Below are 27,164 nucleotides of genomic sequence, written 5' to 3'. Positions count from 1 at the left end.
TGTCTAAAACATCATTAATGGCACAGCAGACGTCCCCCTCAGGACAATAACACTGTTGGAGTCACAGCCAAGCAGAGCTTGGGCAAGAGCCTGCAAAATGACAACGTGGTTCTGCCCCAACATAGTGGCATAGGCAGTAAAAAAACACAACAGCACCAACACATGCTTCAACCTTGAGGGGCCAGCCCTGCATAGTCTCCTTCAGAGAGTCGCTGCGCCCCCCACATCACTGGGGAAAAAGAACAGCTACCCCAGTACTGACATTAAAGTTGTGGCTCAAGAAAGCCTCCCCTTCTCTTTCCTTCAACTGGTCCCTCTGTTTATCAGGAGCCAAATGTGCCTCTTGCAAAAAAACAACAACCCTGGCCCGTTTTTGTCTCAGGAGTTCAGAGAGTTGTGACCGGCACCCACGGGTTCAAAGAGCCAAAGCTGGGCAACACCGTGGAAGCTAGAAGAAGAAAGCCAAAGAGTGGAGAGAAACCATGGCAAGGCGGGCAAGTGTTACTCAGGCAGATGTGAGCCATGGAGGAGTCTATATGCCTGAACAGTCCCCGGACAGCTTCGTGTTTCCTGCGATTGAATAAGGTATCCCTCAAACCAAGGGCAGTCAAGAGGACAAAGCACAGCAAATCGAGGAAATAGGTCTCAACTCCCTGTTTCCCTTTAGTGCTAGCTAAAAAAGTCCAGCTGACTGGCCAGGACACTGGGTACAAGCGAGGAATCAGAGAAGTCAGGGTTGTCCTCTTCATCAACCTTGGACTCAGGGGTGAAAGTAACATTCCACACTTACCGGTACAGGGGCCAGGCCTCAGGTGGAAGGGGTGGGGCTAGGGGTCAGCGTCCCCCAGCCAGCCCATCCACACTGCCTGGCCTGCGCCGCCCGGGGCTCCAGCGGCAATTTAAAGGGCCCGGGGCACTGGCTGCTGCTGCAGTAGTGGTGTCCGGAGCCCGGGCCCTTTTAAATCGCGGCCCTGGGGCAGCCCCCCTCACCCCCCGTCACCGGCCCGGTGGGGTCGGGGGGAGAGCAAAAGGGGCAACAACAGGGTCCTTTGCCACGGCAGGGCCTTAACGTCAGCTGAGCACAGGCCTGTACTGATGGCCACTTTTTACCGGTACGCTGTACCGGCCCGTACTGGCTTACTTTCACCCCTGCTTGGACTACACCGACTCAGAAGGACATTGTGCTCCTGCTGCAGTGTCCCCACTCCTCACAAGGGATATGTGGGTGTGACCGGCACATCATTTACATCCGACTTCTCAGAAACACGGCACAGGGCAGCGATTCACTGTGGTCACGGCCGCATGCAGGATTTGAAGCCAGAGTCCTCATCACACCTGGGGAAACAGGGCACCCCTGGGAACCCCAGGAACAGAGCTGCTACCCAACGCTGCACAATCTTGTTCCCCAGGGGCCTGTATGGATCCACCCTCCACCACAACCAGCAGCTCAGGTGCCTCCAAAGTTACCCTTTACAGAAAGGAAGCCACAGAGAGATGGTAAACCAGGAGAGCAGGAAAGCGTGGAAAATAATATTATAGCAAAGGCAAGGTCACCAAGGAATACTATGCTGTTCATCACAGCCATACTGAACTCCATGGGGACAGTAAGACTAGCTCAGCTAAAAAGCATCTCTGTTAGCAGGACAGCTGGCTAGAAAATTTTCGATGGAACAGTTGATGGAAAATGCCGTTTAACTGAAATCTGTTTTGCAGGAATGTGTCAGTTTCAATCAAAGTTAAGGCAGGAAAAAGTTTACATGAATTGTTCCAGTTTTGTTTTGATAATGCTGAAATGTTTTATTTTGATAAGGTAAAAATGTTTAGTTTTGGCTTCATTGTTTCTCTTCCTATTGGTTTTACTTTACATTTATATTATGTAATATATTTGTTTTTGGCATTATTGAAACCTAGCAATTCAACATTATCAAAAGGAAATCTTTTAATAGTTGCGAATCAGACATTTTCAGAGTTTTCCTTTTGTGGGAAATTTCAAAAGTTTGGCTTTTAATTTCTATTCAGAACAAAAACAAATTTCAAATTGTCAATATTTCCTGCAGGTCAGAAACTGGAATTTCTGTTCAGCTCTAGTTAGGAGTATAGGGTCTATGACCCACAGTTAACCAGTTCTGATCCTATCCAGTAGAGAGCTGTGATAAACATATTTAGGAGGCACTTTATGAAAGTATTTTACATTTATAATAGCTCTTTTATTCCAAAAGTAGTTTACAAACTATGGCCCTGATCCTGCAAGCTTGTATGCACGTGCTTAACTTGACACAGGTATAAATTTAACATGCTTAAAGTTAAGCACCCGATTAAGAGTTTGCAGGATCAGGGCCTACATGCAGAGCATATAGTACGACTGGAATGCATCTACCTCTTTGTTAGAGAGCAGTTCCAGGTGCAAAGTCAGCAAAGAAGGAGAAATGCTACTCTTGTGGAAAGGGTCAAGAGAGCTTTTAAATTAATATGGACACTTAGCAGCGAAGGTTTCATCCATTTCTCCCAAAGCAAACGGCATAGCGTTCAATTCTTTGATCTAGGAAAGATGAATTTGCACTAGTGAAAACAACTGCACATGGTAACAGGGACTGCTAAGCCATCCCCTCCAACTCCAGCAGCAGAGGCTGCAGAAAAAGTGCTCCTGGGACAATCTTGCTGGACAGCAAACTGATAATTGTGTTTATTTGTAAATTACAAGGGGCTTGCAGCTCTCCCTGGCCTTCCTTCTGTTTTTGTTTATATTCCCATTCTGAGAGTAGCTGACTGCTGCTTTGGTCTCTATATTTAGGTCTGGCTAGCTGGCCAGCTGCAGCACTTGTGCTGCTGTCTGACGAGCTGCAAGAAGGATGTTGGGCTTTTGCTAATTAACTAAGTTTATTTTGCAAATAGGAAATAGGGAGTGGCAAGGCCATGCAGGCAACTGCAGATCTGAGGCTGCCAAGCATCTCTGCAGTCACAGAAAAGGGAGATTCCTTCCGCAGCTACCTCCATGGTGATCCCCAGCACACAGGGCACAGGTTGTGCACAACTCCATTTATCTCAAGGCTTTGCCGTGATCTGACAGAAAAGCATCTAAATTAGTGGCTGCTTTATGGTGAGGCAAGGTTTTTCATGGTTCCCATGATGAGGGAAGCCGTGAGTCAAGTGACTTGTAAAGCAACATCACTGCTGTTCTGGAGTAATTGTTTCATTTCTGCAAGAAATATGCTGCATGGTATTCCCTGTGTGTCTGGGGTAAGGGGATATGGTAATCACTAAAGGAGAATGAACATATTGGAGCACAAAGTCTCAGCTCAGCTCCCTGCAGTGTTACCAGAGGTGTGCTGCATGGTCTCTGCTTTTGTAAGCCTGATCCTACAAACACTTAGACACATGAGTAACTCTACTCAGGTGAGTCGCTCCTCTGAGCATCCATGTGAGTAAACTCAAATGAGAAACAGAAATGTCTGCAAGATCAGGCCTTAGTGAAACTGGGAGGGATCCATTTTGTGTACAGTTTTCCTCCTCGGTGGTTTGCAACAGGAGAGAATCCTTTGCATTAGACTGATGGCTTGTTTACCTTGGGGTTTTTCAATGTAGCCACATCGATGTAGCGCCGCTGGCGTAAACTCCTAGTGTAGATATGCTCCACTAGTGTAAAAAGTGACTTGCAATCATGAGACTTGTTGCCCTGATTTCAAACCCGCTAGACTGCACTGGTGCAACTATTTGTGACCCTGTTGCAGTGTAGACACTAGCAGTTTACACTGGTGTTTAGCTACATGATCGCTGAAACTACAGTGTAGACTAGGGGGGGCTAGGTGCCCGGTTTTCGACTGGACTTTCCGTTCGAAAAGGGAACCCGACAGTGTCCAGTCAGATCTACTGACTGGACACCCAAAGTCCAGTTACTACAAGTGGTGGAGGTGGGGAGGCACTGGGTTTAGGGGTTTGTTATAGAAGTGGATGGGTGAGATTCTGTGGCCTGCGTTGTGCAGGAGGTCAGACTAGATGATCATAATGGTCCCTTCTGACCTTAAAGTCTATGAGTCTATGAGCCCCTACTCAGCTGGGGCCACTGCCTACCTTCATTGGGTGACTGCAGCTCCCAGCCTCGGCTCCGCAGGCAAGTCTCTCCTGACCTGGGTGGGGAGATGGGGTGGGAAAAACCAGCGAGTGATGGAGGGAGGGCTGGATAGGAGTGAGGCCTCAGGGGAAGAGGCAGGGCGGGGGTGGAGGCTCAGGGGAAGAGGTGGGGCAGGGGAGGTTCTGGTTTTTAAATATTACCAGGTTGGCAACCCTAATGTAGACAAACCCCAAGAGTACCATGAAACCCTCTGAGCTGGAATTGTAGTTCACTGGGTTCCACTTTTTTCGAGCCTAGGTGGGGCCTTAGCTGAGATAAGGGATGTAGTTTCAGAGTGAACCTATAGAATAGAGTGAACTCCTCAGGGGTTCAGGGGCCAAATTAGCAACCAACATTACTTAAAAGAGCCACAGTACTGAGTTCATTGTTTCATTTATTACAGTGCTATATATTCATATTTAAACAGTATGACAGGAAAATATTTAATATATAGATAGATATTCTCACGGCAAAATGACTGACCAAGCATTATTAGTTTATCAACTACAGTCAGTTAATAACATAGTAAAAGCATCCTGATTGGTTAATAATTAAATCACTCCGTGTTTTAATATCATGTGCTGCAGAGCCGCTTGCGAGCCTCAGTCTGAGTATCACTGCTATAGAAGGTATATCTCTGCCCCGCTATAACGCGACCCGATATAACACAGGTTCGCATATAGCACGGTAGCAGCAGGGCTCTGGCAGCGCTTTAAAGGGTCCAGGGCTCCGGCTGCTGTGGGGAGCCCAGGGCCCTTTAAATCACCACTGGAGCCCTGCCACCGCTACCCCGGGGCTGCGGCAGTGGGGCTCCGCCAACGATTTAAAGGGATTGGGGTTCCCTGTGGCCAGAGCCCTGGGCTCTTTAAATCACCGCTACAGCCCTGCCACTGCTACCCCAATATAACGGCGTTTCGCCTATAACGCAGTAGGAATTTTTGGCTCCCCACGACAGCGTTATATCAGGCTGGAGGTGTATTTTACTTAAGGGACACCAATGGCAAGTTAAAAACATATCTTTTTGTCTGTCTGTTTTTATAATATGTTACTAGCACTACCTCGGATCGTTAAAGCGTTTCAACACTCATGCTGTTTACTTTTTGCATTTCATTAATCTCCAAGAGCAAAAACAGGGTCAAGCCTTTTACTTATGTTTCAGATGGACCCCTAGTTAGTTTCCCATTCTGATTCATATGCACTCGCAGAAAGCTGTGGTGATTGGGTTGCAAATGCTGCAGGGGAACATCTACATTTGAACAAAAAAATCTTTTGTAAATGACAGTATATTTTAAAAATTATTATTGTTAACGATATTCATCAAAAAGTGGGGCCTAAACAACTTAATTTCCTTTTAAACCCAGAGACTGTTAACACAGAGACTAGAGTTCTCAAGGTAACAATCGAGGGCATCTCGTGGCTAGGGAGTGATTTCTGAAGAACTCCGGTTACTCCCACAGGTACAGTCTCTCCAATTAAGGAGAAAGGGATCATTACAACAGCAGCAGCTGCCAGAATGTTGCTCTTCATATTCATGCAGTAGGAGAGGCTGTCTGTACGGATAAAACATGGAAGGGAGGTAACAATAATGCTTTGCATTTGTACAGTAACTTTCTCCAAAGGATGATTTTGAAGTGCTTTAAATGAATGTGTGTTTATGGAGTGTGCTTTTTAAGGAGCAGAACCACACACTGACACCTACAAGGCTGTGAGCCTTGCTCTTTAGTCACATTTGTAGATGTCTGCGTTACAATCCTTTCTAGGATCTGCCTACCGAAGAGGGCGCTGCAATGTCAAACACCGCTTAATACTCACAGACTTAATGAGAGTTGTGCTGCAAAATGCTGCTTGGTGCTTTGAAAACTGACTCCGCAGAGAGGATTCGTTTTTCTTGCTTTGCAATTAACATTGATTTAAAAAAAAATGATTTTGCATCATGTATTTTGTTGGGTGTCAAAATGAACTTGTGTACTTGTCACCGAAGTGTGAGAGGTGGGCTTGGGTGGTTTGGGGCTTGGGAATGGGTTAGAACTAGAGCTGGTAGAAATTTTTCCAATGGAATGGTTTTCCATCGGAAAGTGCTGATTTGATGGATTCCAAACGTTCTGTGGGAACATGCCAAAACTTGCAGTGAAGACCAGCTTGTTTACCTGGAGGCAATTGGCCAGCATAACCATTCTGGAATAACTATTCTGGAATCGCTAGTCTGATATCATTTAGTTATTTTGGAATATCTCCCATGTAGACATTCTGTTCCAGAATAAAAGCGATTTTATTCTGGAATAATTACTCTGCTTTGTGAGTGTCCACACAGAGAGCTATTCCAGAATAGCTATTACATAATACCTAGAGATCAATCCATATGGTGCTTGATCTGCAGGGAGGCTCTATCCCTTTGGGATTTGCTTTGATGATGATGATGAGATTCTGGAATAGCTATGCCAATTTCTTCCTTGTATAGACAAGTGTTGAGTTAGAAAGGGAGTTATTATCTAGGCTTTGGTCTGAGTAAGGGAGGGGAAGGAATGTCTAATGCTGCAGAGGCACCTGTCGAAATCTGCTGCCTTCAATAAAACTAACAGCACAATACAAATTTCCTTTCAGATTGCTAGTCGTTTTTGATGGGGATACACAGCTAACAGCCACCTTCATTTCCTCCTCTTGCTCTGGTCTCTGCACTTTCTTCCATGCAGTCCTGTATGCCTGTAACTCCCTCCCAATCTCTCCATCCACTCCTCTCCTCTTTCATTGCCTGATCCAAACCCCATTGGAGTCAATACCAGGAGTGTTATTGACTTCAGTGGGCTTTGGATCAGGCCCTCAAATCCTTACTTAAAACTCATTTTGTCCAGGCGTCCTATTAATCCCACAAAATGTGAAACCATAGGATATATGCCTAACATCCCTATGGCACATTAGGAGGGTTCAAATCCAGACGGATGAGGGGCTGCTGTGTCACTGCTTGCCCTGCATCCCTTACAATGCTTTCCTGCTAGAGAGAAAGCAGAGACAACCAAATGTGGAACCACAGCATATATGTCTAACATCCCTACTCACCCTGTCATTTTTTTCACATCCAGTTCCCCAGTCTCTCTTTTCTATCTGTTGTCTCTTTAAGATCCTCAGGGTGAGGATGTTGTTGTCTCCTTACTTATTTGTAATGCACCTTGGTGCTATGTAAATAATCATGAGGACACAGGACTGACAGGATCATCAATAGGAAAGGGTGACAAGGATGCATTTTCCAGCACCGCACATTTCTTTTTTGAATGCAGCCTGAATTATTAGTGCTTATAAACAATACCTAGTAAACACATTGCAAACATCTGCATTGCTTCTAGCCCTGGAGGGTCCCCAGTGGTAGATGATGTTCTGTTCTACCTGGTAGGACAGAGCTTTTCCCTGGTAGGCTGCAGAAAGGGTGGGTTGCTCCCGCATTCCCCCTTAAAGGTTACTCCTGCAGTATTTATGGGCATGCCTCTCCCACTGTAATCAGCAGGTGTCTGGCATGTAAACACACAGCAGCGCCCAGCCACTTGGGCACACGTGCCTTTGTGTTTATCACAGTGATGTTTTTCTTCATTAGTGACAAAACAGAACAAGGCTGCCAGTAGCGCTTAGGAGCAGGGCCCGGACTCCCTTTTATGTTTGCGAAGCAGTGACCTCCCTCTGGGTGCTCAATAAATAATTAATAGCCGTGTCAGTGTTTGTTTGGTTTTTTGCCCAGGGTGGTGTCAATAGTTCTCCATGACAGTGCAGTCTGACCAAGGTCACTTCCGAGTATCTCTTTCCAATACCCTGAATCACAATCTGTGGCCAGTGTTTTGTCAACCTTGATGCTCATGTCAAGGCGTTGTCAGCCTCAATGGCTCGTTTCTAAGCGGCTATTATCATTGGAGTTTTAATAAGCAGCACAAAGAAAGAGCAGGAGAAAGGGAGCATTTCAAAGGGGGAGAACTGAGGCACAAAGATTAAGAGATTTGTGCGTGACAGCAACTCTGTGTCAGAGCGAAGAACTGCCCCCCAATCCCCTGAAGAGCCATCGACGGCTGTAACCACAAGCCCCTTCTTACGCTCATGCACTATCCTTCGTCACTACGTCAGAGCCTGCTGTGTAACCTCGCCGCTGCAGCGGAACACGGGCACGCTCCACCCCAGAGGTGGCTGCATTTGATGCGTGTGGCTGAAGGAGGCGATGAAAACACACGGGAGCCCGTTTCGAAAGCACAGAGAAGCGCTTGTCCGATGACACGTTCTCCGCGCAAGCCAGGCACCTGCCCCCCGGCTTTGCTAAAATACCGGCGGAAAATTTATTTCAAAAAACCAACAAAAAAGCAGGAAGGGGAAAATCCCGCTGCAGCGTCACGGCCCCGGCCCCAGCCCGTGGCCCCCCCACCAGCCCCCCAGGGGGATGTGGGCGCGGAGGCGGCTCCTTTGTTAGCAGCAGCCGGCAGGGCCGGGCGCGCCTCGCCGCCGCCCGTGTCACTCCGGTAACACACAATGCAGCACGGCCCCGCCCACCCGCTCGCCGGCCATTGGCTGGGCGGCGCCCGAAGCGGAGCCCCGCCCGCCGTCACGTGGCCGGGGCCGGCTCGCGATTGGCTGCGGCGCCCCGGCCGGGGCGCGAGGCGCGAGGGGCGGAGGCAGGAAGGGCTCGCGGCCGGCTGTCACTGCGAGCGGCTGAGGGGATGGTGTCGCGGCCGGCGGCCGGGCAGCGCTCATCGCACGGGGGCGGCGGCGGCGCGGCGGAGCGGATGGGGGAGCCCTGCGCGGCGCCATGAGGGTCCCGCGGAGCCCGGCGCGGCTCGCCCTGCTCTGGCTGGTGGCCGCGCTGGCCGCCGGCTCGCTGCCGCGGGAGCCCGAGCGGGGATCCAGCCCGGCCCCGGCGGGGAGTCCGGCGCGCCGCTGCCGGCCACTCGCCCGGCCCCGGCGCGGCGGAGGAACGAGCTCAGCCCCGAGCTCCCGCTCCCCAGCCCACCTGGGCCCCGGCGCTGCCGCGCCCGGGGCGCCCCCCCCCCCCCGCCGCCGCCGCCGCGGGGGAGCCGGACGGGGCGAGCCCAGCGCCGCCGGGAGCGGAGCCCAGCCCCGGCACCGCAGCCTCGCCAGCCGCGGCGGGGTCTCCCCTGCCCAGCCAATGGGCCCCGCGCCCCGACGGCACCAGCACCGGCCTCCCCGCTGCAGTCCCGTCCCCACCTGCCGCGGAGGAGGAGCAGGAGGACGTGGCCGGCGGCGGCGGCAGCAGCAGCAGCAAAGGTGAGTCCCCTCCCCGCCCTGCCTCTGCCTCTTCTCCTGCCGGGTGACAGTCAGGGGACCCGCAGGTTTAAACGGGAAAGGGGCGAAGAGGAAGATGCTCAAGGTGCGCAGTGATGCCCGAGGCTCCAGCAGCACCAAAGGGAACCAGCCCCGGTCCCTCCCTCTCCCCAGCTGCTGGCGACGATGGAAATTTCTGCTGATGGTGGCAGATATAGACAAGCCGTGAGAAAAATGTGCTTCCACTTTCCCCTCCCCACTTCCCCCACCAAGAAATCGTTGGCAATAATTCGATGGTCAGCGGTCAGCAAAGGGTCATTTTCTTTTTTAATTCCTCTGGTTTTCTCACCTCTCTGCTTTTCTCTTTTTTGTGTCGTCTGGTGGTATATTTGGGTCATTTATGGCATTTAAAATAGAAGACCCTGCAGTGGGATTTTCAGGATCAGGTCAAATAAAGTTTTGTTTAAAAATAAATAAGGGATAGGTGTAAACTTGATCAGTTGCACATTAACAGAGGGTGGAGGCTTTTAGCTTTTCAGTCACTGCTATTTCTCCTGCATGTCTGTGTTGATGACATATGGACAGTAAGGACAAATGGACACAGGATAAAACCCTAGACAAGAGCGTGAAGCCTTATTCTAGGCAGATGCTTGATGTCCGGTATCTACCTTAACAGACCCTTGCGGTTTTTACCTTTTTATTACACTTTGGCAACACTGCTCATGCAAATACAAAAAATTGAGTTTAATTGAGCTGAAATATACCCAGTATTTCACCACTGGTTTTTTATAAATGGATGTGAGGGTGAGAAAATAAATGTGGAATTTTGTTATGTACACATACTAACCCTTACTATGGGGTTGATCCTGCTCTCATTGAAGTCAATGGGAATTTAGAAATTGGATTAAATAGTAGCAGGTTCCGTGCCCCTATATTAAGTAATGCTTGTACAAGCAAAGATTAGATTTTTCTATTGGCCAGGGAGCCACAAGGAGGAGTTTCATTTAAAAGAAACTTATTTTTAGAGCCTTTTATATTCTAAATTGTACATGGAGAGGAGGGGGATAATTATTTGTGATGCCTTCAAGCAATGGTTTCCAGAACAAATAGTGCAAATAAAGATGCCCTGGGCTCCAATTCTGCTCCCTTTGAACTTGAAGACAAAACTCCCATTGGCTTCAAAGGGAGCAGGATTGGATTCATACTGTGTTGATAAAGGGAGCATGCCAGCCATAATGGGGGATAGGGTAAAATCTATACAACACCCATGACACACCTATATATAAATATATATAGAGAGAGAGAGAGAAGGCCAACCTGGGCTGCTTGTAGGAGAATACATGGAAGAAGTATCTTTGATATAATCACAAGTACAGAAGATGATGATTGATCCCTGAGTGTGCAAGGGATGGGGAGGGCACAAGACACCTTCCCCTCCATCTTGAGTTAATTGTGCAGGGGCCCAGGAAAAGATGCTGGGTGCAAGAATAGCTCCTGGCTAGAGCAGCAGCACCCTTAAAGGGGCAGGGAGGAGTGTGGAGGAGGGCATGATCCTCCTTCCACCCTATCCAGCAGAACTGAGAAGGTTCAAGGGGAGACCACACTACACCTTTAGAGATGTAGCAACCAGTGTGCGCCCACTGTAAGGCATTGTGCTCCCTGGCCAGCACCTAAAAGGCAAGTTGGGTCCTAAGAGTAAGAGATTCTGTGCCCATGTCCACACGCCAGTGACAGAAAATTCATGTAGACTGGGGTTTGTGGTACTTGTGTTTATGTGGATGCTGTCTAAATTCTATATGTTGGGGAGGAGGGAAAAGGATATGCAAATGATGAGTATTTGCTGAGACTTTGTGAGGGAGCCTGGGCAAATACAATGCCTAATTTTCATGTGAGTAAAAAAGGCCTTCAGCTTTTTTCCATTCTGGGAAGTATCACAACATAGTCATAATCAAATCTAGGGCTGATTCTGCTTCCATTGAATTCAGTGGAGCTATACCCAGTTATACCAGTTGAGTATCTGACCCTTATTTTTGTATTGGCTCTTCCATACATCCATATCCCCCAAATGCCTTAGAGAGCCATTATGGGATAGTGTGAGACACGAAGCAGCAGAGGCCAGAGAGAAAAGCTGTTTTCAGATGAGATTTGAAATAATATGGAGAATTAGCAAGGTGGACCATACACTCCTCTCCAGAGCTTTCATGTTCTCATCCACCTGTGTTGGAAACTCAGTTTTCTTCTAATGAAAGTAGACAAAACTCTATTGAAGTCAATACAGCTGTTCCCATTTACTCCAGCAGAGAATTTGTCCCTATAATTTTAGAAATGAAGACTATTTAGACAGACACACATAAATACCCCAACATTGAAGATTTTTTGAAGAAACTATGTCAAGTTCCGGACAGTGATCTGAAACAGGGCAGTATTTTGCTGTTGTTTCTTACCACTTCAGCAGTCAGTGTCCTGAGCAGATGATTTTAGTCAGCTTTTCTTACATGGCTAGAAATGCAGTTTGTGAGAAACTTGGATTCTTCCCCTTTCACACCGCCACTTCCCTTTTGTTTCTGTTGGGTTTTGTGCCTTTATTTCCTTGTGAAGATACAGGTTGGTTTAAGGTTGGAAATGATAGATTACACTAGGAGAGGGTTGTATTTTCTCAGAGCAAAAGCACCTTCTCAATTGTACAATAATTACACTTCATCTGCTCTGTCAACAAACTAATTGAGTGAGTTGCAGTTTCCAGAATGTGTAGTTTGATCCTGAGGGCCTGAAGTATCGAGAGTGAATAGACAGGTTGCTGAGTCATATAAAGTAAATAATCTCCAACTGGTTTTATGCATAATGTTTCTCTGCTAACTGATTGAAATCTGTTAGGAGAGAAGATGACTTATATTAGGAGCAGCCACTGTAGCTACCACCCAAAAATGTTTATGGTCATGCCTAGAAGTACTGTCGTGTATCACCTCCAAAATAGGTAATGCAGCATCAGAAAGTACTGCTCCTCTATTACACAGCCCCCAAAAGGACTACTACTAGCAGCAGTATCTTGGAAAGATGTCCAAAAACCTCACTTTTTAAGGCCAAGAGAACCAGGGCCTCTTGATTTTATGCTTTTATTGAGACAGTGAGTGAGCAGTGTTGTCTAGTTTCCATATAGGCAAAAGTACAAGTATTATGCATAGGTGATGCAAGACATGAAGGAAAGCTCAAAATTTAATGAGGATCCTCACTCTTCCATGTTCTGTGCATGATTCTTCCCTGTTCCATGTGTGATTCTTGCATGTTTGCTGGGATGGGAGAGGACTGGGAGTCAGGGATTCTTGAGTCTAATCCCAGTGCTGCCTCTGACCTCCCCTCCCTGCCCTGGGGCAAGTTCCTCTCTGTGCTTCAATTTCCTCATCTATAAAATGGGAACAACAATACTTCGCCTACCTACCTCAGGGATGGAAAGACAATTTGTTAATAATGCTTGTGAAGCTCTTAGAAGTTGGTAAATGCTAATTATTATTAATAGCTACAGCCAGTTGATCTCTGCGTTATTCATCTTTGGTGCCTTTATACCGCAATGATGGGCACCCTAGAAACACCTCCGTGGAGAGGTTACACTCACTCTTGCATGTTGTTTGTTAGTAAAGGCAGTTGAGTTTGATTTGTGGAGGGTTTACTGTACAGTAACAGATGTAATGGGTTTAGGCCACCGAGTCCGGAATACATGAACCAGGAGAGCGGCAATATAAGAACATCTCTCTTTTTTTGTGTGTGCAGGTATAGTTCATTTTAATTGGAGGCATATACCTGATTTCGTATAGAAAAGCCTGTTCGACTTGCAAAGTTGGTATACATGGTAGGCACAGCCTGATATCAGCGTGCACCGTAGTTAATCCATATATTTTTAGTCCCGTTCCGGTCTATGAAGTGTCACTGGGAATCCTGTAGGGGCAGAGATTCATTTTCAAACAGTCATGTGTGGTTTTAACGACACGACTACCATTAAAATCAATGGGCATCAGAATAAATCCCTCCATCTTGATTCCTTTCCAGAGCCTCGGGCCCAACCTCAGAAGATGGACAGGCAGATAGACCTATTAAATGCAAAATGGTTTGCTACACAGAAAATAGATGCATTGCTACCTACACCTCAATCAAAAACCCTGAATCCAGACATCTCTGGAATTTTGAGGTTATTTGAAATCTGAACCAAGATCCAGATTTGAGAAACTACCTCCACTTTTGCAATGGTTTGAACCAGATCTGTAGCTCAGTACCACCAAAATTTTGGGTGTTCAGAATCTGGTTCCAGATCTGAATTTTGCAACATGTACATTTTGGGTGTACGAAAAAAAAAAAATCCTTGTTCTGAGCACTGATCGTGAAAGGTACCTGAAGTGATTGTGGATACGCAGCATTATTTGCATAAGCAAAGCAGATCTTGGTATATTGAAATGTGGGGTATCAGGCAAAGCAATATATATGGACAGTAAGTGACCTGTGTAACCACATTTAGAGTACTACTGTATCTGCTGCTTTGTTACTGGGAATAGTCTATCCAGATTGAAAAGGTGCAGCCGAAAGCAGCCAGATTGATTGTGTCTGTGTTAGAAAGAAAGATTAGCTAATAGACTTTGCTCACAAACAAGAGACTAAAGCAAATCCCATAGAGGGATATAAAATCCTGGAAGGAGTACAGTACTTCCAATCAGCTGACTTGTAAACAAGAGATGTTTTGGGAGTGGGGCCATTGAGGGCATTTGCAGCTCTGTTTCCTTACTCATCCAGACACCTCATGGCCCCGATTGGGTCCCCACCTCTAGTTTGCCATTGGCTGTGTCCTTGAGATTTGTGCTTCGGGGAGATGTGCATAAAGGGGAAGGCAGGGTGGGATACGTATGAGGCTGGGAACCAGGAACAGCTCAGGTCTAAATCCCCGACTCAGCCATAGGCTCCCTTTGTGACCTCAGGCAAGTTACATGAACCTGTGTCTTAGTTTCCCCCTCGGTAGATGAGGGATAACAACACTTGCCTACCTCACAGGGGGGTGGTACAATGTAGTAATTTAACATGGACAGCACTTTATAAATCTGGGCTAACACAAAAAGCAGCATTGTAAGGAAAGAGATTGGATCCAGCTGAACATTCCCAACATTTTATAGAATCCCACCCACTATCGCATCAGACTTAAGCTTCTTGCATCACATTTTCAAAGCTCCTAAATGCCACTGGGATGTATCCTGCTAAGGCACTTAGCTGCATTTTGAAAATTTTATCTCTTGTCACCAAAGCGCTACATAACTCCTTTGCCTCTACTTATTCATCTTCCTTTGTCAAGCTTCGTTTGGGCTCTGCAACCTCTCCGTATTTATCAGCTTCTCACACAATCCCTTCTGTTCCTTCTTCCACAGACCCCTCTCCTTTACACTGAATGACCCCCTCCCAGCTGATCCACGTCTCCCTACTCACATTTAAATCCTCTTAAAGACCCACTTCTGCTGCAGTGCCTACAGTGAATTGAGCCGACTTGCGTGTCATTTGCCTGTTGTTACAATGCCCTTTCCTCTGTGCTCTGTCTGTTTGTCTTTCCTTAGCCTGAGCTTCTCCTTGAGCACATAGGAAGCGCTGAATGCATAGTAGGTGTTACCTTAGGGAAATAATACTAAGGGCTGTTTGTGAGGTTCTCACGTGACGTTTGGATTTGGGCCTATCTTTAATAAAGAACTGAGGATCAGCTGCTTTCCAAGTACCTGAAAAGCAGGCAGCTGTTGGCTGTTTTTCATGGGGAAAGAGAAACAATTTTGAGGTCTTTTTATTCAAATACAGGCTAGCATGGAAACTTGAGACCTGGACAGCGTATTCCCCAACACTCTTTGCTTTCCTTTCTTCCTCCATCTGACTGAGGCTGATCTTTCTCTTGTCTGCTCACATAGTTGCTGCTCTCTTCCCTAGATTTTCACCACTGGATGAGTGCCATGACCTTCCTCTTGCCATTGCTGCTGGGGGTTGGTGTATCTCAGTATGGCATGGCAGGACGGTAGGGCTTCACAGTGGTCCCTTTTGCGTGCATTAGAAGACGTAATGCAGGAATTACGGGGTGAGGTTCTGTGTCCTGTGTCATGCAGGAGATCAGACTAGATGATCATAGTGGCCCCTTCTGGCCTTAAAATGTATGACTCTCCAAGCAGGAAAGACTCCCAATCCATGGATATTGGGATCTCTCTGGTGCTGGGAGACAACTAAGCTAAAAGCAATCTAGGAAGAGCCTGATAGCGCCTGCCTTATCTTAGACATAAGGGATGGGATATGATATGTATAGAATGACCTATGGGAAGCTGCTGCAAGCCGGCACAGGCCTATCCTCTTGTTGAGCTCCTGGAAATGCAGCTTACGCTCGGTATCATTTGAAAGCTCGGGATTTGCAGTTCAATGTGGCTGCCGAGACGTCAGGGTTTCAAGGAGACTTCACCAGGTTTTTTTATTTTTTTTTTAAGAAATGGAAATTGAATTACAGCTGTGAAGGCTGGGATGTAAGGAATGATCATGCTACATAGAAACCATCCTGGAAGGGGCCAAAGGAGTGAGGGTGTTTGTTATAAATCATGAGCCTCCTATTGTGAGTCTGAAAAAAATAAATAAATCCTGCTGCCTTCAGCAGGAAACAGAACAACCCTGTACTCATTGCTGCCTCCATGGAGAGGGTGTGCTGTGGTCTCAGAGCCATGTCAAACTCATGTATGCATCAAACTATCAGCAGTGCCAACCACAAGCATTTAAAAAAAAATCATGAATGAGGACAGAAAAATGAGATTTTAAAACAATAAATTGTGTGTCTTTTTACTTACTTGCTGGTTCTTGATCCTTTAGGGATCACACTTTTTTTTTTTAAATGAAAACTGAGTCTCATATAGTCACATGACTCCAGGAGCTGGGGCTGGAAGAAAAACCCCAAACAATGCTCTGTATAAAATCGCAAGAGTTAGTAATGCTGAATTAGAGAACATTCCGATCTGTCTACTTAAGGTTCTTATCTGGCGCCATCATTGTAGTATGTGAGCACCTCACAATCTTTGAATGTATTTATCCACACGACTCCCCTGTGAGGAATGGCAGTGCTGTTGTTCTCATTGAGCGGATGGGGAAATGAGGCACGAAGAGACGAAGTGACTTGCCCCAGGTCACACAGGAAGCCTGTGGCGGTACAGGGAATTGAACCCAGGTTTCAGGCCAGGGGTTAGGACCTAGCTTGTTTTTCCTTTCTGGTAACTAAAATCTTAGTGCTTGATCACCCCCCACTACAGCAGTGGAAAATCACAGCAGAGTTTTCTCCCAAATTGTTCTGCAATGGGAGGTAGGATTTTCCCCCATCTTACATAAAACCCCTGAGTCCTCCTGGTTCTGCATGGATCCTTGTGGTTCACAGCAGGCTAGAGCCATTCACATGGAGTCCCTGTACCTCTGGACTGGCCCTTTATTCTTGGCAATCTCCCTAATTTCTCCATTACTAGGCAGTGGGGTCCCCAATAAAGATGTTTGCTGTGTACTCAGACTAGGGTTTACTCAGACATCCCTCACCCACCTTGTCTGGGAGCAACTTGGCTACAACAACACTGAAGAAGCCCATCCAGGCAGTTAATTGAATAACTATCACCATAAAAGGCCATTGGGGTCAGTTGTAGGGAGCTGCTCCTAGAGAGAGGAGTTCATTGAGCTCTTGGCAGGAGAAGGACTGTGAACCTTTTCAAGCCGGACAGGTGTGAATAAAAAGGGGGTAGGTGGGGAAAAGCTAACAGGGCCTATAGCTAGCGTCTGGGAGGAGAACTAGAGGACTCCTGGCTTAAGGGTTGGATCTGAGAGGCTGAGGAGGTTTCTTTGTCTGCTGGAAAAGAGCAAATAAATCGGACCCTTGCAAAGGAGGCATCTTGTTCTCAGTTCCTAGGCTGAGTAAATCATTGCAAGACCACAAGAAGGAGGGAGGGTGGGCAGCTGGCATCCAAAGCCACGGTGTGCCACAAGAGGGCATGCTTGAGGATGGTGGTCTACAGCGCACTCAAAGAACCAAATGAGAGTTTCAGGGATGTAACAGTGGCAGGGTCGGGCCTTTGCTGTTTGGGCATTTGAAATCTGAATCTTGGTGCAGTTGGAACTGAAATACCTTTGCTGGAAAAAGAGCTGAGTCAGCCTTAAAACTGCCACCAGCCTCTCTTCCCTTCCCTGTAAGGAAAGAGCAGCTACAGAGGTCAGTTCCTCAAAGGTGAGATTGACTTACCCGGAAGTGTGACTAAGGGGTGGTACGTAGCTGTGGCAGACCGAGGAAAGGATCATGACCCTGAAAGGCAGAGTACCTTCTCTGCTTCCACCCTCCCTTGCTCTTGAGGGGAAGTAAGTAATCCGCTGTTGCTCATTATAGTAGCAGGTTACACTTCCCCTGCCCTGCACCAGCCTGGTTGTGCCTGCTGTCCTGTGGGATAGGCCAAAGACTGCGTTATTCCAGTACCACTTCCCATCCACCTCCTTCCCCTCTGCAGACTTCTGAAGCAAGTTGCAGCGCTGCACCCAAGGGCCTGATCCCAAGCCCATTGAAGTTAATGGAAAGATTTTAGTGGGGTTTGGGTTAGGCCCCTGGACTCCAAACACACAGGTAATTCATTCTGCTGCTTATAAAATTGAAACCTTCATGCCATCTGGCAGACAGGAAATGCTTCCACGGATCTGATCTGATTGGCCAAGCTCTCAAGAGGGAGTGGAATGTTGCTACTCAAGATATATCTTTTATCAATTGAAATAAACTCATTTCCATGCTGGCTGCGAAGAGTTGGGGTTTCTCTTGGAAACGTGTGGCTGGGGGAAGGGATTGTTTTTTCTGCTTTCCTCCATTAAAAACGTATTTTAAAAGACAGCTTACAGGGACTGAATTGCCTTACATAAATTAGATTGCAGCAGACTTTGTTTAGCTGTTATAAATGAGGTTCCTGCAAAGGCTCTGATTAGCTTCAGAGCCCTGGTTGCCCATAGATTCTGCCCCCTCGGGTCACACTGAGCAGCCATGGAAATTGACAGGGCTCCTTGTATAATAAGCCATTGATCAGCATGAATATGTGTGGACGGGGGACAGGATCTGGCCCCAAGGTAGGGATTTTTATATCTGCTACCTAAAGGCTAGATTGGAACCCTGCCATGTACTCTGCCTACACGGGTGGTGAGTAGCTGCACCACCTCATGAATGGACCAGAGAACCCATTAGGATTCAGAACCCGAGGTCCACTCCTGCCCGCTGGAGGAGTGAGTTACTTTACTGCCTTCTTGGGAACAGCATGCCACCCCTCTCTGCTCCTTGCCAGGGCTTCTCCCCCTCACAGTGGGGAATTTTCAGAAGAGTAGTCCCACCTGTCCTCCCCACAGCCAGTGTCACGGTCTGAGCAGGACCCAGTGGGAGAATAGTAGGGGCCTTGTAAGGTTGAATTAGGTGTGTGACAGTCTGGCTCTCAGCGATTATTTTCATCAAACAGAAGAGAACGATGTTTGGTTGAGGGGTTTTTCTGGAACATACATCGCTGACTGCAGTGAACAGACCATCTAAACATGATGACATAGCACTAATCTGCCTAGGAATGTTTGATCTTAACAAAGCCAGCCCATTGTTTAATGACTGAATTCCTTTCCTGGTTGATGCACTTTAGGCTGTTCTATTAATTCCACTGAGAGTTGGCAACACGTGCAGAATTGCAGAATAGGGGTAGAGGATGACTTCCATGGCCCTTCTACACGAGCAGAGCAAATGAGATCAACAGGATGCTTCTCCTTAAGGAAGACTGCAGGGCTGGCTCCAGAATTTGTACTCTCTGCTCCATGCACGCATGCATCCTATTTCAGAGCAGGTGTAAGTGGCAGCAACCTCAGTGGAGCTGCATCAGCTTACACCAAGTCTGAGTTTGACCCCATGCTACTCAGACTAGACATATGCTGAATGCCCAGTAGTTGAAATAAAATTTGCCCATAAATGTAACCAATTCAGAGTTTAAGCATGAGAGACTAGAACTTTTTCCTGCAAAACTCCTGAAACACTGCCCCTTCCTGTAAGGTTCAGGTCTACACTATAAGATTTGTCATGATGATCAGCTAGCATTTTGGATTCATTAACCCCACATCCATATAAATAAGCCCAGAGAAGAGCAGCCAGCCATGACAGTCTTGGGTATTTGCTAGTACTCATTGCTATATGTGCGTCTTAAAAGTTGGACAGCGAATGGTTCTGTTGCTTTTCAGTGGAAAAACTGAACTATCGTGTTTCTCTCTTCAGAGTTCCTGAGCTGTTTGTAGCCACCCTTCACGCTGACTAAATGAGAACTCTCTCTCAGGGTATGTCTGAATGCCCTCAAGCGCTGCTTTTGGGGTGTGTCACCCAGCATTCCATCAGTCATGCTTTCTGCCATGGGAACAACAGTGCCAATGCCTCCCTATCTAGAAAAAGGAGGACGCATGTTCCAGTGGTTAGGGCTGTAATCTGGGAATGGTGAGACCTGTGTTCAGCTCCTTGCTGTACCACAGGTGACCTGTGTGAACTTGGGCAAGTCACTTAGGCTCTCCGTGCCTCAGTTCCTCATCTGTGAAATGGGAACAATAGCACTTCTGTACTTCTTAGTGCTATTGTGAAGGTGAATACAATACAAATGAGGTGCTTAGATGCTACAGTGATTGAAGGCCATAAAAGGACAGGGGAGAATGTGGGTCTAGGACAGAGCAGGCTAAAAACTGGGAGTAAGGATTCTGCGGTTATATTTTCAGTTCTGCCGCTCAGAGACATTAAGGCCAGATGGGGCCATTGTGATCATCTAGTCTGACCTCCTGCACATCTCGGGCCACAGAACTTCATCCATCCTCTCCTGTAATAGATCCCTAACCTCTGGCTGAGTCACTGAAGTCCTCAAATCTTGATTTAAAGACTTCAAGTTACAGAGAATCCACCATTTACTCTAGTTCAAACCAGCAAGTGACTCGTGTCCCACAATGCAGAGGAAGTTTAAAAACAAACAAACCAACCCCAGACCCCCGTGGTCTTGGCCAATCTGACCTGGGGAAAAATTCCTCCCCAACCCCAAATACGGTGATCCGTTAGACCCTGAACATATGGGCAGGACCCAGCAGCCAGACACCTTGGAAAGAATTAGCTGTAGAAGCTCAGAGTCCTCCCTGTCTAGTTCCCATGTCTGGCTGTTGGATGTATTTGCCATTAGCAGGTGCAGCTGGACCGTAGTTGCTCTCTTGCCCTGTCACCTGTACAAGTTAATTCGGGCCAGCCACTCTTCACATTTGAAGTCAATGGGAGTTTTGCCATTGAGTGTAATGGGAACAAGCCTGTGCTCTTACTCTCCATGCCTTATTAATGTTGTTCATAAAATGGGTATAATACCTGTCTACCCCCCAGCAGGGTTGCCAGGCTTAATTAATTAGTGAGCATCTGGAAAGTTGGTTGGATTTCCCCCATACTTGTCCATATTGATTCAGCTAGGGCTGCTGACACATTCTGGACCTGCAGCTGCTGCTATTCAAGCCACAACCAGGGATGTAGCTAAATTTTGAAATGAGAGGAAATGTGAACACATAGGCACATTTGTTCTTTGAGGGGGAGTATATTCCTCCCACCTCAACCCGGCTTCCCAGCTCTTCATGGCAGTTATTACAAAATCAGTTGTAAATGTGGCTAATTTGACATTTCACAAGCTTTAAACTTGTGTGTGTGTATAATAATATATAAAAAATCTGTGTTAATCTCTTATTTCTTGCTTTATGCTGCATCTTCTCTGTGTAATCAGTAGGCTGCATATAACCTTTACCTGCATAACTGGTCATGCCTGCAGCATGCTTTCAACTGAATCTGCTTCATTCCTTTCCCTACAAATTGTATTGCACCAGTTTTCAGGCCGCTTTACACTGTATTTTGACTGAGTGGCTGCCTATATTAACTGATAACGCAGCTAAGATTGCTTTGATCCTGTATTATTTATGGAAATGATGGCATGTATTTCTGGGCAGCTGATTAATGCCATGTGTATTTTTAATGTACTAGCTTTACTGTGTGATCTGTGCTAAATGATTATATTGTCAAGCTGGGTTCTTTAAGTTGCTTATGAAAAGCATGTTGGTTTGTTTTTTTTCAATAGCCTCCTCTTGTACTATTTCAGTTCCCATAGATCCTTTCTTTTAAGGGTCACTTACATTAGCACAGTGCATTCATGTTTTATTGGTAACAATGGAGAATTCATTGACTGCATTACACAGCCCGTGAATTTAGAACATCTAGTTGGAGGCTCATGGAAGATAGAGATGTGAAAACAACCTGTCAGGTCCTCTAATCCATTCCCTTCCTAGTGCTGATTATTTCCTGCAGGGTGTTTTTCTGCATCTAGATTTAAATGCCACAGTAGTGGCGCTTCCACCGCCTCCCTAATCCATGCTAGTAAGGATTGTTCTGTCTGTGGGAAGCGTGATGGGGGGGGGCTTGTGCACACTCAGTCCCTCCCGGAGGAGGGCAAACCAGAGTAAAATAGACAGGAAAGATGAAGTGGCAGATGTGTAGCTGCAGTGTATGTTCTCCCCCGTGAATCCTTTCCATTCCTGGGCACCCACGAAAGCTGCTCTATGACAGCTCTGTGTTGTTGGGCCTCTAACTCTTGTACTGTGGTGGCACCTAGAGGCCTCAACCAAGTGAAAGCTCCATTGTGCTAGGTGCTGTACAATCCCAGAGGAAATAACAGTCCCTGACCCAAAGAGCTTGCAGTATAAAAGGCAAGACAAGGGTGAGACCAGTGAAAAAGAGAGGGGAGTAGATGAGTGGGAAACAAAAATAACAGGATGCTTTGACTCTGATTTTGTGTGTGTGTGTGTACGTACCGCTCTGCCCGTCCCCAGCAGCAATCCTAACTCTGGAAGACAACTGCAGCAGCAGCAGCATCCTAGTGAAAAAGGGAAACGAGTCTAATTCGGGGCATATACAGTAATTACTGTCTTCTGTCTCCCAGTGTTTAACAGCCAAGGTTAGCGGGTACTAAGGAAACAGTACTGATCATACCATAAAGAAGTATCTCAGTGACGACTGTGCTTTCCGGAGTCAGGCAATGACTCATTCTGAGGACACCACCTGAGTCAGAAGATCTCGCTGTTCCTAAGAGATTATTTTAATCATTCCCTGTGACCTTTATTATAATGCAGTGTGCAACATACCCCGCCCCCACCTTTGTTTGATTCTCAACCCAAGGGTTGGAGAATCCCTTTCAGAACTGTTGATTCAAAGTAGACTGGGATTTACTAGGTCTTTTCACAGTAACTCTGTTGTTTAGAGGCAGAGTTCCTGAATGGCGAGACAGTCCTAGATCCTGTGAAGGAGCCCAGCAGACCCCATTCCCTTCTAGCGTGGAAGGGTGTAGGTTTCCCAGTTCCTGGAAGCAGTAAGCAGACGTCCTTCAGTTCACTTGCAGAGAAAATAGGGTGAGAAGGCATTTCCTTTATGTAGTTTCACCTGAAGTGAAATGTGTCAGCTTTGCTCACCCTGCAATGTTCTGATGTGGCTTCTTGAAGGAACTGGCTTTTTCTCTGCAATCTGAGATGCAGCACGACTAGCGTCCTCTGGGGTAGTGGTGGCACAAGTAAAGAGTGAGACGGCACACTGGTGAGGCTGTGAATTGGGACTTCGGGCTCTGGGGCAGGCCCCGTTCCACAATTGATGTTATGGGAGCCTTTGTGTAAGTTGCTGAGCTCCATACCCGTAGGTACACTGGGTATAATGGGTCAGATTCACCTGCTAGCCCACGTCCCAGTGCCAGCCTGTTGGATCCCATGGGGAATTCTCTTCTGTGAGAGGACAGGTGTTTTGTGGTTCCTCCCGCCTTTCCCCCTGCCATCCTCACTTGGAGATCCCACCATGCAGATTCTGCACCGTCAGGAGAACTGCCACAGAGGTCACACTGATGCATGGATTTGCCCCCAACACTTGTGCTGTAGTGGGGAACTGTAAGGCATGGTCAAGTCACATTTGAACCAACAGGGAGGAAGGAGGGATGGTCTCGCTGTTAAGGCGCTGGGCTGGGGTTCAGAACACCAGGATTCAATTCCCAACTCTGCCACAGACTCCCAGTATGGCTTTGGGTCGTCACTCTGCGTCTCTTTTCCCATCTGTACAATGGGGATGACAATACTGCCTTTCTCCCATCCTTTGTCTAGATTGTAAGGGGTGCTGAGCAGGGATTGCCTTGTGCTCTGTACATGTACAGCGCCTAATACAGAGAGACCCTCATCTTGGTTGGAGCCACTGGGGCTCCTGTAATTCCAATAGGAAATCATGCTCTTTGAAATCCTTGCATGAAAGGTGCTTTAGGAGTGCAAAGTATTATTGTGGCTGGCTGAATGAAACTAAGCATTTTTCCCATTGGAAAATGGGGATTTGTGAAAAGTCAGAATTTTCTGTGGGGAAAAGATTTTGGTGGAATTTTCCATTGGAAAAATCTAAATTGTTTCTGAAACAATTTTTTTTCAAACTTCTTGTTTCACAAAAAGTTTCAGTATTTGACTTATTTTTGTGCTCTGATTTGGGATGAAAATAAATGTTGAAATATCAGCCATTCCCCTTTCCAGTCAGCAATATTTATTACCTTTCTTACCATAAACAAACAAAAGGTAGCTTTACTGGTTTGTTTTGCCCAACATACAGATCTAGTAACATGTAAACACCATAAAGGCGGCCATATATAGAGGAGAAAAATAGGGCAGAGTCTTTTATGTCTGCGTCAGAATAGGTGACATGGAAACAGGAGAGACTTTCTGGGTAGACTGAAAACTAGGAGGCATCCTTCCAAAATAGGAATAGATTGCATGAGTAATTGACTAAATCAGTGCCAGTTTTCCTCCACACCTTTGCTTGGCTATTAAATGTATGGTCTTGTTTTACTGCTTTAGCAAACCAAGCAAATTGAATTGCATAACACAAGACAGATTGTATAAGATGGTTTCATTTCCATACCCCTCTTCTCCCTGAAGCTCTACAACCAACAGTCTAGGAAAACTGGTGGGTTTTTAAAAACTATTTTGAATTAACTCTACGATATCAAGTACAGAAAGTTAATCTGTATCCAAAGAGTTTCGGTAAACAGAGTTCCCAAAGCAAATCAGAGTGCAGACCTGCTGGCTCTTGTCGGGGCTGGATTTTGTTCTTTCTCTTTTTCTAGAGCCTCCTCTTCTATTTATAGCAGCCACTTCATTCTCTGTTGTTGTTATATTCTCAATCTGGCTTTTTCCTTTTTTGCGGGCTTTTCTTCTCTTCAAGTCCTGTTACTTGGGCAAAGCTCCCTCTGAAGGCAACTGAGGTTATATCAGTGGAACTTGCCTCCTCTGCCTTGGGGATTTGACCCAAATACAGCCACCAGTGCAGACCTGCAAAGGGGCTTGTTTGTACAATTGGAGCTTACCCTGTTTTCAGGCCGGGGGAACATCTTCCAGTGCAAATAGTGACTTTGCCTGCCTGTGCTGGGAGTGCACTGGTGCTGTAATTTGAGTGAATCCCTAGGGTGGACAAGACCTGGAAGCAGAATTTGGTCCAGTGGCTGATTTGCCTCTGTAGGGAATCCTACATAGGGTTGGCTGTCTTCCCTCTGTGTAGACATTCTCTTCCTGTTTGTCTTTCTCTCCTCTTTTTGCCCTCAGTTATTCAGATACTTGCTATGACTTATTTTTATTACCCTGGTGCCTAAAAACCCTAGTTAAGGTACAGGACCCTGTTGTGCAAGGTGCTGTACAAGAATAGAACAAAAAACAGGAGAGCTTCCCATGTGCTGCAATAAAGACTTCCGACCATATCCCCAACACTGAATGCTAGTGGGTTATAATGACTCTCCTCTTTGTCCTCCCTGGATATTAAACCCCAGGCTTCTAGAGCCCAGGATGTGAGCCTCTAGAGATAGGAGCTTGTAGTAGGTTCATTCTCTATGGATCAGGTGCAGAGGGGGCTGTATGACGCAGACCTAACCGTGAACTACACAATGTCAAGCTGGGGGAGGAGCTAAATTCTCCAGCGAGTTATGCTGTGAGAGAGAGTTCACCGAATACCTGTTATGAAAGAAAAGCAAGCAAACGTTCTACCTGCTGGTAGAGCTTCTCCCTTCAAGGACAAGCTGGACACACAGGGCATAAGCTCTCTACAAAGTACATATTATTATTAACGTTCCTTCCTTGGCTCGCGGCTGCTGTTGAGAAATCCAAGACTGGCTCCAGATAATGAATGACAAACATTTGCCTTGGCTTAACTATTTTACTGTGAGCATTTTACTCCCGGAAGTTTACTATTCGTTGTTAATAGCGTGTCGCCTTTGACATTAATTCCTACTGGAGCACCGCATTGGGATCATCTCTTTTGTTCCATCTCTCATTGGTTTCTTTTCAGGACACGCTCTCGTGCAAGCCTAACCCCTTTAAAATTAAAATACATTGATGACCAAAATACTTCTAAGGGGTGCATTGATAAATGAGTCTACAGTGCTGGCTTCCCTATATCACAAGCCACGTTTCAGGCCCCATTAGAGAGGAGGAATGATCTTGATGTGAGAAGACAGGCCTAGGTGTCAGAGAAAAGGGGCTCTGTTCCCAGCACTTTATTATTGGTTATTGCGGTAGGGTCTGGAGACCTCAATCAAAGACCAGGGCTCCTTTGTGTTAGGTCAGTGGTTCTCAAACTTCTGTACTGGTGACCCCTTTCACATAGCTATGAGTGCGACTCCCCCTTATACATTAAAAACACTTTTTAATATATTTAACATTATAAATGCTGGAGGCACTGGAGGCAAAGTGGGGTTTTGGGTGGAGGCTGACAGCTTTCGCGCCCCCCCCATGTAATAACCTCCCGACCCCCAGTTTGAAAACCCTGTGATCGGTACTATACACACATACAAGACAGAAGCTGGTCCTTGCCTTTAAAGAGCCTGCTGCTCTCTCACTGACTTGGTGTGATGTTGTCCATGTCATGTTAGGACCTGATTTTTCCAGAGGTGTTGAGCAACTGCAGCTCCCATAGACTGCAGTTAGGATTTTGGGAGTCTGGTTTTCAGACTCAAGAGCTTTGTTCCTTGATTTCCTCATCTGTAAAATGAAGACAATACTCCCCCTCCTGCAATGTCACAGGTGTTTTTTTTGTGAAGTTTAACTCATTCATGTTTATGATGCTCTACTTCTTTCCATGGCACTGAGTGTGTGTGTGTGTGTGTGTGTGTGTGTATTTTCCTTTCTGCTCTCTCATCTAGAAAGTTTGGCTGAGTTTTTATCATGGAGAAATCTCTGTATTTTGGCTTTTTTTGGTCTTGGTGTCCCTTGTGCCTGATTCTCCAGTGCCCTGCCCTTGGTGGTATCACCTACATCTTGGCAAAGGAGATCTAAAGAGCTTCAGGGGAGCTATGCTGATTTACCTCAGTTGAGGATATGGTCCACTGGCTTCAAAGGAGCAACACTGACTTGCACCAGCTGGGCATTTAGCATGTTTACTGCAATGGAAGTATGCTGATTTGGGCATATGGTGCTTTAATCTAAGAGTGATGCAAGGCATCCACTCTTCAGTTTGACCCACTAAGATCCAGTAAAACACAGGGAGATAGAAAATGTTAGAGTCCTTGGTCCATTCTGTTACACTGGAGTGGCACCTACTGACACATGGGCTGAATTTGGTCCATTGACTTTAATGCATTGAACCAGCATAATTGAAAGGAGAATTTGGCCTATCTTAGTGACAACAAAGTAATTAGAATGGTCCCTGTTACCAACAGCTGCTGATTACATGCATTTCCCT

At 46.5% G+C, this 27,164-nt stretch overlaps 1 protein-coding gene across 1 annotated transcript in view; it reads left to right on the top strand.

Moving 5' to 3' along the window:
* The first annotated feature begins 8,882 nt into the window (after positions 1-8,882).
* MEGF9 (multiple EGF like domains 9) overlaps positions 8,883-27,164 on the top strand; it is a 68,991-nt gene continuing 50,709 nt past the window's right edge. Inside the window, exons 1-2 of the mRNA XM_039507014.1 lie at positions 8,883-8,990; positions 9,079-9,358. Of these exons, the coding sequence (XP_039362948.1) occupies positions 8,883-8,990; positions 9,079-9,358 (388 nt within the window). The remainder of the gene's footprint in view (positions 8,991-9,078; positions 9,359-27,164) is intronic.

The sequence above is a fragment of the Mauremys reevesii genome, linkage group 19, assembly GCF_016161935.1.
Source record: "Mauremys reevesii isolate NIE-2019 linkage group 19, ASM1616193v1, whole genome shotgun sequence".
Lineage (NCBI taxonomy): Eukaryota > Metazoa > Chordata > Testudines > Geoemydidae > Mauremys > Mauremys reevesii.
This window is presented reverse-complemented; position numbering and strand designations above follow the sequence as displayed.